This window comes from Euprymna scolopes, chromosome 4 (genome assembly GCF_053919585.1).
Source record: "Euprymna scolopes isolate OS-2025 chromosome 4, ASM5391958v1, whole genome shotgun sequence".
Classification (NCBI taxonomy): domain Eukaryota; kingdom Metazoa; phylum Mollusca; class Cephalopoda; order Sepiida; family Sepiolidae; genus Euprymna; species Euprymna scolopes.
The window spans coordinates 60,990,038-61,002,385 of NC_136485.1; the positions used below are offsets into that span (position 1 = coordinate 60,990,038).

The 12,348-nt window shown below is 31.6% G+C and overlaps 1 protein-coding gene across 2 annotated transcripts in view; it reads right to left on the bottom strand.

The window, feature by feature from the left end:
* LOC145267797 (death-associated protein kinase 1-like) overlaps positions 1-12,348 on the bottom strand; it is a 653,913-nt gene that overhangs the window by 46,466 nt on the left and 595,099 nt on the right. For both annotated transcript variants that reach the window (XM_080123326.1, XM_080123327.1), the window contains one exon: positions 2,243-2,341. In XM_080123326.1, the coding sequence (XP_079979452.1) occupies positions 2,243-2,341 (99 nt within the window). The remainder of the gene's footprint in view (positions 1-2,242; positions 2,342-12,348) is intronic.

The window sequence follows — 12,348 nt, forward strand, 5'->3', positions numbered from 1 at the left end:
GCCAAATAAAACAATCCTAGCTGAAACAAAAGATTTAGCTTAAAAATCTCATAAAAAGAAAAAAAAAAACGTACTAGGGAACTTATTGATCCGTACTAAAATAATAACGTTATTTAGAAAGCCATTCTTAACATAGGAAGAGGAGGGTGGTTTGAACCTATTCTGTACTTTAATCTTACAATTTAATAAAAACAGATATCAAAACTAAGCTTGAAAATACTATTTAAAATATAGTGTGGATCAATAAGTGCACACACATGAGAAAAGTGTAGTATCTGTTCAGATTTCGCAAGAGATAGGCTGACCAGATAAAAGTTAATACTGCTATGCCACCCTTGACAACTGAAAGACTATGCAAAGACATTGCTAAGTGGTAGAATTTTGTTCTCAAATCTCTCTGGAGTATATCCATAAGTCAAAAGGATAGAGAGAGAGAGAGAGAGAGAGAGAGAGAGAGAGAGAGAGAGAGAGAGAGAGAGAGAGAGAGAGAGGAAGCGATAAAACACAATTTTAAAATGGTTTTAAATCCAATGCTGTAACTATTGTGCTAACAGCAGCAAAACAAGATAGAAACATTACAAGAGTGTCTGAACTGAAAATGTCAAGTGGATGATGTGTTCACATCGGATGAAGCTTAATAATGTTTACAATGATTTCAGTTTTGTGCAAATGAAAAATGGGGAAAAGTGCATAATAGAAATGATCAGTCAAGTGGTTAACAAAGGTTATCATCATTAAACCATGAGAAATACAATAAAAGATGTTGCACTTTTGCAACAGAATCATTTTGTAGGAATAGACATTGGATGGGATGTAAGAAAGTAGAATATTGAAATTATAGGATTACAAACACAAGATTTAGATTAGAATTTTGGGATCAGAACCAGGCCCTTCAAACGTTCAGAAGCTCAGTCCTTTAGAATTTCACAAGCTTGGCCCTGCAAAATTCCTCATGGGTCACGCCTCTCAACAACTCAAGAGTCATTCCAAAATTTAGTAAAAGATGGGTCACTTGGTAAATTACAGCTAATCTAAACAATTAAAATGCATTTTTCTTCTAACATAACTCAATCCCAAAACTGAAGACTATATTAGCATAATTTTTAATGAGATGAAAATATATAGAAAAAATGACTTAATGAAACAAACTTTAGTATAATAATAGATACTAGTGGGACCTATGGAAATTCTACCATGGCATCTTTCATATGTAATATATTGTTACAGGGGATTCTGTGGGCATTCAGCATAAATGAAGACACCATCATATTATTCTAGCCCTGTTGTTAAAACATTATCTCCTCCTCCCCTTACTAAAATAATAACTTTGATATATTGTCTGGGCTGATTATTTCATTACAAACACACCAATCAATTAACTCACATTTCATCATTTTTCATAATTCTTGGATATGTTACTAATTTCGACAACCATTTTTCATAATTTTAGCCCACATTATCGCCCCCTTACTAAAAAAATAACTGATATATTGCCTGGATTGATAAAATAATCCTCTAGCATACACTGATCCATTTCCCTGATTTTTGGAATTAGCAGTACATCCATGTGATTTTTGGAATATGACATTATGTCAATTAAATTATGTCAATGTAGTACATCATAAATATATTATATGCATCTTTTTTAACAGAAGATAATGACGTCATCACCGGAAGTAAACACGTCAGACTATCATCCCCCTCTATTCGATCACCATATTGTTTTAGATCACCAAAGTTAAGCAACGTTGAGCCTAGTCAGCACTAAAATGGGTGACCATTTGAGAATTCCAGGAGCTGTATGCTCTCCGCTTATCTCAGCATTGTTTCCAGTTATCCTGGACTTCTCCTTGCCACTAGGCTCAAGTAGTGCCTATTCAGGAGAAACGTGGTTGAGGATTGTGCAACCCTTGCCTCACAATTTCACGCACAGGGATATCCATTGTTTTCAAGACTGAACAGAGGCTTCCAATTAACTGCCATGTTGCATTATTTATTTTGAGTTCTCCATGCTAGTAATCATTTGTCTAACAAAATAAAGGCTTCAATAAGGATCAATAAAATATTAAGGAGTATTTATCTTGTCAGGACACACAAACATGAAACAGTTTTTCATCTTGCAAATCAAAGAAATCGTTTTTTTTTTTAACATAGGGTTATTTAAAAATAAAATTTACCTTGTTCTATGAAAAACAATTTTATTTATTGTGTACTTGATATAATTTCATAATGTGCAATTTACCTTGTTCTGGATATTCATCTGAGCACCAGCAGCAGACAGGGCGTATGCAATCTGTAGGAAGCCATGCCAGGCCGCATTGTGAAGTGCTGTCTCACCAAGCTGAGAAAAAATAACGATCCATCTTGTTTTTATATAAAATATGACAGTTTTGCTTTTATCATTATTTTTTTTTTTTTTTTTAGATAAATAAATAATAACAGCAACAATAAACCTATTGTTGTCAGTTAACATAATTACTTATTTGGGTGCGTCAAGAAATAACCTTTTTATTCATTGTGTACAAGAGACTTTTCAAACATTCGTTTTGTAAATATTTTTTTATAATAAAGTGCTTCAATATTCCAACAAATTTTAATTTCTAAAATAGAGCAATATAATAACAACAGAAAAAGAATATAGACCCGCTGGGTCGTCCATTTAGGTTGGGTTAGATTGTTTGAATCAAGAAAAAGTTAATTTTGTTTAAAGCCAGTTAAATATAAAAAAGCAAGAAGATAAAATCCAAAATTAGTCTGTTTCTGTTATAGCTATATTTTCCCCTTTTTTCTCTTAGCTATGGATCAATCATATTATTACTTGTGGTGTTATTCCCTTTTGTTTATAATGGACTATTCCAATCTGTTTATTCTTTCATTCTTTAGGTACGTATGCAGAATTAGGACCGTGGTATCATTGGAATTTTCTGGGCAGTTTACATGAAATGATGAAAGGTGCCGAAACACCTAGTCGAAATTGTAGAAGCCAACATTATTAAAAAAAAAACATTTGCTATCATTGATTTATAGTCTTTGAAGTTTTTAACCTTTAAAACTATACAAAAAATATTTTTATCATTCGTTAGAAAACCATCTAGTCAGTAAGTCATTTAATCATCTGCAATCACTGCATCAACTCGCTCTCGAATTTACTATGATACCAATAATTTATTTTTCAAGGGATCATCAGTTGTTTACCATGAAACACTGTTTCGAGGATATATATATATATATATATATATATATATATATATAATTGCAATTATAAACAAGACAAGGGCATATATTGGTATATATAGATTTATTTGCCAATGTAATAAAGACAAAACATCAATTGGGGGAGGTGTTATATGCTCTTAATAACTCAACATTTCGAAGTCTTTCATACTTCTTTAATCCTCTTCAAATATATATATCTTGATTCCGATTAAAAAAATCATAATAAAGAAAAATCATTACAAAAATCGAAACAATTTTTGTTCACTATCAGTATTTTATTATTAAAAAAATAAATATTTATTCATGAAATTTACTTCAAAATTAACGTTTTATTTTCTTAATTTGAATTTTCTTAAATTTCGATAAAAAGTGTCCAATAATTATTCATTATATTTTCAACAAAAAAAATATTATTCTCATTTGTTCAACTAATTTTTCATTGAATTATCTCTGTAATGACAGAAATAATATATATTTCGTTGTAAAAAAAAAAAAAAAAAAAAAAAAAAAAAGGCCAGTGTTTGAACAAGAAAAAAAAAATCACAAAACTTCCGGCGTTTGAACTTTTTCCCCACATTAAAAACTGATCTCGGTGTCTAACTCTGCCCTCGTGGGGAGGCAAGTAAACAGAAACACGGTCCTAGTTCTGTATATCATATTTGACTGTTATTAAACAGAGGGGAAGGGAAAATCTACAAATCAAGAGCAAGGGGTAGAACAGAACGCAGAGTTAAAAAGTGATGCAATTCTCTACCTATATAAGAGCCAGGTATGTCCAAGGATGGAGTTCTGTTGCCACAACTTGGCAGGAGCTGCTAGAAAAACCTTATCCTGCCTTGACAGTTCAAAAGACTTTGTAGCTTAGTGGGGGGGGGGTACCCTTTTCTCTTCTCTGCAACCTCTTTCTCACAGAAGAGACATTACGAGCCTGTCTCTGCGTTATTATTTTCATGGCAAGTGCTCGTTTGAGCTATGGTCCCCCCTTGCCAAACTTTCATGAAAAACACTAGTCTAGCTGAAAACACTATCAATAATTTTCCCCCACTCTTTACCGGTGCCTAAAACTAAACATATATTCCATGAACAAAGCTTCTTTCTTAAAACTGGACACCTGTGGAACTTTCTTCCATTTGCCTGCCTTCTGGCTGACTATAATATGGTCGTCCTCAAGTCCAATGTAAACAAGTTCTTGATGAGCAGTTCTCCTTAACTAATCCAATTTACCAAATTTCCACTACTAACAATTACTACGTCATTGTCCCACTGACCACTGTACACTTATTAACCTTTATCCTCGGGTTACCTCTGGGCCTTGATAAGTGGTGACACCCTTGTAAAAAAAAAAAGACAACAAAAAAAAAATCAACTTTATAGCGAAAGATAACTGTCAGTTAATTGCAAATTAAAGCTAATCAGACGAATAAAAATGGAAGTTAGTTTCATGGCAGATGCTCAGATGAGATTCAATCTACGCTCATCCTCTCCCCCGTAAAACATTCACATTAGAATCCCATCTAACTACAACCACTGCCAGTAATTTTCCTTGCCCCCTTTCTGCACCTAAAACTAAATGAAACTTCCAGGAACAAAGTTTCTTTCGTAGAACTAACCATCTGTGGAACAAAATACCGCAGGGTTGCTTCCCAGTTGACTACATCATTGTCATTTTCAAGTCCAATGTAAACTTTTCTTGAACCGACTTCTTAAATAATCAAAATCTATTAAACTTCCACCATCATTACCATGTTGTCTCACTGTCCTGAAATTCTTCGACTAAATGATAAATCGTGACTCTTAATTGTAAAAAATAAAATAAACATAGCTCAATCCGCAACCTGGGGAATAATTTAGTGTGTATTTTGTGAGATTAAAATATATAGTAAAGTAGCCTAAGGTAAACAAATGTTTGTTAACTCAGTTTAAATATGATATTCTATATAGATAATACAGTAGATGTATATATGTCTGTGTGAAAATATTTAACCGATAAACTATTAAACTACTTGTCACATAAACACTGAAATTAACCAGAAATAGTAATCATACATCAAGGATGGTTTATAACAAGCAAAAATCTTTGTTTGAATGGATGAATAACGTGTTCAGAAATATGTTAGCAAGTTGAAGTGCAAAATATTCATTTCAACTTGCTGACATTTCTATTACTTTTGCGCATGCGCAAATTCATTCATAGCTTGAAATGGTTTAATTTAAAATTTTTATTATCTATCTGTCAATAGCTCAAATGGTAGGGAACGCGGCTGGAGTGCTAAATGTTTTGTTTTCGATTCTAGTTGATGGCATCCAAGTATTTTTTTTTTTTTTTTTTTTTTTTTTTTTTAAATCAGTACTAGATATATGTAATATTAAATAGAGAATTGGCTATGTAATGATACAAAATATGCATGAATTTAAACATATTTTACAACCGGGCAAGGCCGGGTGTCACCCCTCCTTTCCCACTAGTAAATAATAAAATAAAAACAAATGAATAATATAGTTTTTGTTGGCTAAATGTACATTTCATGCCTCATAAAATCTTGTCAGGAATGAAAAATTACATGAAGTATGAAACATGAATAGCAGGTAATAATCAATAACATTTCTGATAAAATTCATTTGTTATACTTTTTATATATATATATATATATATATATATTTATATATATATATATATATATACTAGTGGGGGTACCTGGCGTTGCCCGGTTGTTTGAGGTGTGTGTGTAAGGGTAAAGCAAAGAATATGCGAAGTAATAACCCTGTTTAAATATTAAAAAAAAAAAAAAACGATGTTAAATTTCTTAGTTAAATCGGCAAAACCGAAAAAAAAAAAGAAAGAAAAAAAAAAACAGCGAATAAACGTAAAATTTCTTTAAAAAAGAAATCGGAAAAACGAAAAGCATAAATCAGGGAAAAAATGATGGACGTGTTCGGAAAAACAAAAACAAAAAAACACAGCGAAAAAAAAATGGCATAAATAACCCTTCGATTCGTTAAAATTCCATTCCAGTTTTTTTTAAGCAACTACAAAGTAAAGAAAACCTAAACCGGTGTTCCTTCGTAACTGTCCCTTGTGAACGATCCTGCAACGGTGTTAAGTGGTGGTGGGGGAAGGAGGAATTTATTAGAAAGACGAGATTTTACCATTTCCATTGATGTTAACCGATTTGGCAGTGAACTCTCACCAGAAAAAATATAGGAATCTACTATTTTCGAGGAAATGGAGAGGTAATATGCCTATAACACACCTCAGATAATGTGCTGCAGTTTGTGCATATTACATTTGCATGAAATGTCCTGATTTTTAATTCTATTAAGGTAAAAATCAGAGGGGAAAAAATGAGTTCATTTTATACATATATATATATATTTGCCATCCACATGCAGTACTGTTTCGTTGTATCGCAACTCATCAGTGCGGCTAGACATACTCCTTTCCCCAGCCGTAGATTGAACCTACAACCGTCGTGTTGACAGTCGACAGCTCTAACCATCAGACCAAGAATCAGTGCTGTAAATATTTCTTCTCGAGTGTGTATTAAATCCACACCCGCCTATCACAGACACAAACCATCATTTGTTTACAGATATATGTGTTGGGAGGATTAATTGTAAGTGAAAACCAGAAAAATCAAAATTTGTAGAGGGGGGTCAAAACGTAGAAATTAATTTCCAAGCTAATCTATCTCTGGCCAGGTGTTGATTAATCTATCTTGCTCTAAAATCCATCCATAACACTTCCTTCAACATTTTCTTTAACTTTTCTCTATGAATTGAAACAGTTATCTCAACTGTTCTATATCTGATAACGCAACAACTCTCATCCATACCATCAAAGTTTCTTATTCTGAACATTTTTTTCCTATACTACCCAAATTCAATCTTCCTCTGAGGTCACCAGATCTAGGCCTGTCTTAAAGACTTGCAGGACACATCAATCATACGATTCTCATATCATTTCTCTGCATGTAACGCATGTTCTCAACCCTCACTGGCCAGGTTTCACTGCATTATATATATCATCAAACTGCATAACTGATTCTGGGTATGAATTCAAAAGACATCCAGAAATGGCTGTGGAGAAATGTGGAGCTGCCCCTTAGGTTCCAATGCTCTCAGGTCCACTTTGGCCCTGTTAAAATATCTGGTGCTACCAGATCAGGCTGTTTGAAGATACTGACTTCCTGACCAAAAATGCACCAAACATTATAGGCAACTGGAGATCACCTGTGAATTTAATATTCCTTTAACACTTCCTCCTATGAAGGTAGCCAGTTCAACATGCTTAGGGTGAACGCTGTACAACAAAAAAAAAAAAACTGCACAATAGCCTCTTCACTTGGTCAATGGCCTTAAATAGTCTTTAATTAGTACAGTATTACTAGATTATATTTTACATTGTTTTTTTTTTAATTATTTTATATAGTAAATTATATTATGAAATGATATTATTCTTATAGAAAGAATACATAGATGAGTTCAGTAAGATTATGAATTTTATACTTAGTTTTTATAATATGACAAAGATGGTGTGAAACAAGTTGTCCATAAGCAATTGGATCCTTTATGTAAAACCTGTTAGGAACCTGACACTCATTCACAAACAGTGACAAGTTCATCTTAAAAAAATGTTTGTTTTTTTATTTGTCCACTTCATTGGTTGAATCATTCTTCATTAAAAGTAATTTTAAGTAGTTTTTAAGAAGATTTAAGCATTCATGACATGATGGATTCATTTCGTGTCACATTACAAAGATTCAACAAGTCAATGAGTCAGATGAATCACAGAGATTATTTTAGAAAGTAAGGTTTCGTGAACGGGGGTTGGGGCGGGGAGAGGGAGTGTGTCATCGCATCTTTTCAAGAGACTCTGTTCTTTGGGTCATATTCAGGCTTAAACTAACTAGCTTTTTCTACTACTAAAAACGTAGTAATTAATAGTAAAAGCTGTAAAAAGTATTTGAGAAGAATATAAACACACGATATATATACACACACAACATATATATATATATATTTATATATACATACGCATACATACACATTACATATATATACATGCACACACATATATACATACATACACACACATATATATACACACACATTACATATATATACATGCACACACACACACATATATACACATTACATATATATATATACATGCACACACACATATACACATTACATATATATACATGATGCACACACACATATACACATTACATATATATACATGCACATACACACATATACACATTACATATATATACATGCACATACACACACGTTACACATATATACATGCACACACATATATACAGATATACATGTACACACACATACAGTGATGATCATATTTATTGGAACGGTAAAATAAAAGTTAAATTTTGTCTAATAAATTCTAAAAAAGGGATTAAATTAAAGAAAATAACAAAGTATATTATGTATTTTTAACTGGCCTTTCCGATGCAGCAATCGGATTTTAGAAAAAATAAATAAAGGAACAACAAACATAATTGCAAAAAACCCTTGTTCAAAATTATTGGCACGGCTTTGTTTTTCTTTTAGTATCAGTATAATATCAATCAATTTCCGGTTTACGTGCTTTCTGAACTTTTTTATAGCCATATTATGCTTGTTTAACGCTAATTCAGTGAATAATTTTTTTCAGATAATTTTTAGATAGCGATTTATTTAAACTATTATAAGTGACTAAATTATAATTTTCAATCGCCATGGTTAAAACTAAGGAACACAGCGAAGACGTCAGGAAGCTTGTTGTAGCATGCCATACCAATGGGGAGGGCTATGATAAGATTTCAAAGAAGCTAAACCTTCCCAAATCCACTGTTAGAGCCATAATACACAAGTTCAAATCGCAAGGCCACGTTATGAGTTTAGAGGGTAGAGGGAGAAAAAGGATTCTTTCCCCAAGAGATGAACGGAAAATTGTTCAACAAGTAAAACAAAACCCAAGGATCTCTGTTGGGGAGATTGTTGATGAACAGAGCACCTCTGGAGTGAATGTATCTCGACATACAGTTGGTAGAGTTTTGAAGAGAGCTGGTTTAAAAGCATGTCGTCCGAGAAAGACTCCCTTATTGAAGCCTATGCACCTGAAAGCAAGGCTAGCCTTTGCAAAACGTCATATTGATAAAGATGTTGCATTCTGGAAACGTGTTCTATGGACTGACGAAGCGAAAATAGAGTTATTTGGCCATAATAAAGTGTCTTATATTTACAGAAAATCTGGCGAAGCTTTCCTGCCTAAGAACACCATACCCACAGTGAAGCACGGTGGAGGCAGTTTGATGTCTTGGGGATCCTTTGCTGCCTCTGGACCAGGGCGACTTGTTAAGGTCACAGGTAGCATAAAAAAGGAAGATTATGTTAAAATATTGGATGAAAACCTGAAAGACTCTGCTAAAGAGCTCTCACTTGGTCGTCGTTGGTGGTTCATGCAAGATAATGACCCAAAGCATTCGGCTAAACTGACTAAGAAATGGCTTGAGGACAATCATATTAATGTTTTGGAGTGGCCATCACAAAGCCCAGACCTTAATCCAATTGAAAATTTATGGAGAACATTAAAATTGAGGGTAATGCAAAGGAAGCCTAAGAATCTTATTCAATTGGAGGATTATTGTCAGGAAGAGTGGGCTAAAATTACTACTGAAGAGTGCAACAACTTGGTTGTAAACTATGAAAAGCGACTGAGGAAGGTAATCAAGGCCAAAGGCTATACAATTGATTATTAAATAAATCGTGCCAATAATTTTGAACAAGGGTTTTTTGCAATTATGTTTGTTGTTCCTTTGTTATTTATTTTTTCTAAAATCCGATTGCTGCATCGGAAAGGCCAGTTAAAAATACATAATATACTTTGTTATTTTCTTTAATTTAATCCCTTTTTTAGAATTTATTAGACAAAATTTAACTTTTATTTTACCGTTCCAATAAATATGATCATCACTGTATATACACATATATACATGCACATCCACATATATACACATTGCACATATATACATGCACACACGCATATATACACATTACACATACATGCACACCCACATATATACACATTACACATGCACACCCACATATATACACATTGCACATATATACATGCACACACACATGTACATTACATATATATACATGCACACACGCATATGTACATTACATATATATATATACATGCACACACACACACACATATATACATACATATATACACATACACGCGCACACACACATGTACATACATATATACACATGCATACATGCACACACACATATATACACGTACACATTACATATATATACATGCACACACATATACATACATATACACATTACATATATATACATGCACACACACATACATACATATACACATTACATATATATACATGCACACACACATACATACATATACACATTACATATATATACATGCACACACACATACATACATATACACATTACATATATATACATGCACACACACATATATATATATATATATATACATATACACATTACACATATATACATGCACACACATATATATATACATACATATACACATTACACATATATACATGCACACACATATATACACATTACACACACACACACACATATATATATATATATATGTATATATATAAACATTACATATATAAATATATATATATATATATATACACACACATAACATATGTATAAAGTTGCGTTTTTTTTCTCAAACACTGATAGAAAAAACCTATTTCTTTTTAAAAATTATTAAAACAATCATTCCTAATAATATACTCATTCATGAATATGCAAACGACTTTATGAAGTTTAACTAATTTGTATATTTCTTTAAAACAAAAAACGAGCGCTCATTAATGAATTATTCATTTTTATGATTATTAGATTATTGGTTTCATTTAACGCTTAAATCTATTTATTCATAGTTTCTAAATCAAGCAGAATTTAGCACAAAAACATTATATATATATATATATTACAAAATATTCGTCTTGCTTAGTCGTTCAAACCGTCTATCCGCTTTCGGTTTACAATTTCCGGTTTAAAAAATGTTGTGCAAGCCAAGTGTAAATAAATAAAAACAAAGCTATAAAAGCTTTTTTTTCATTATTTAAAATCGACAATTTACTGGATTTTCTTATTTCATTTATTTTTAAATAGATTCATACATTTTATTTTTCTACATTCCTATTAAAATTAAAAAAATAAAACCGAAAATCATCTATTTATCTAATAAAAGGAACCAAATTCCCCTAATCACCGTTAAACAATAATATCGGTATTTGAGAAGTTAAGTCATAAATAAGCAGAACCTTTTCAAAAATAAACAATATGAATATGACTCAAAAAAACAAAAAAAACTTTATTTTTTTTAAATATATACAAAACTTTTAAAAAATTTTAAACAATATAAATATAAGTTTTTAGAATTTTAAACAATATAAACCATTATTATTTTTAAACAATATAAATATGTTTTTATAATTTTAATCATTATAAAAAGAATTTTTTTAAACAAATATTGTTCATAAACGCTTTTGATTATACAGGGGAAAAGAAAGGCTTCCCCCTAAAACTATGTACGTTTATAGCATCCCAAATTTTAAAAACGATTATTTCGATTTTATTTTTATTGCAAGTGGGAATCGTTTTCAAACAAAAAAAAAAACAAATGTGGGTTTGTATTACTGTACAGATAGATTCGAAAAAGTTGTCAAAAAACAAATATATAACAAATAAATGTTATCAAAGGCAAGATAAGTTACTTTTCTACCTAACTGGATATATTTTTTGTGTTTTTATTCAATGTAACATTTATTCAGCTCGAAAAACATACAATGTTTACCGATGTATTGGAAAATTCAAGATGGCGTCTTATTCTCTCTTTAACACTGTAAGTGTTAGAAAAGATGTTATAAATAAAAAACTAGACAAAATACTATTAAAAACCCGCCAAATATATGTCAAGCTATGTCACGGTAACATATATTGAGCGAGTTTTAACAGTATTTTATCCGGTTTTTTATTTATAACACCTTTTCCCAAACTTACCGCGTTAAAGAGAGAGTCAGACGCCATCTT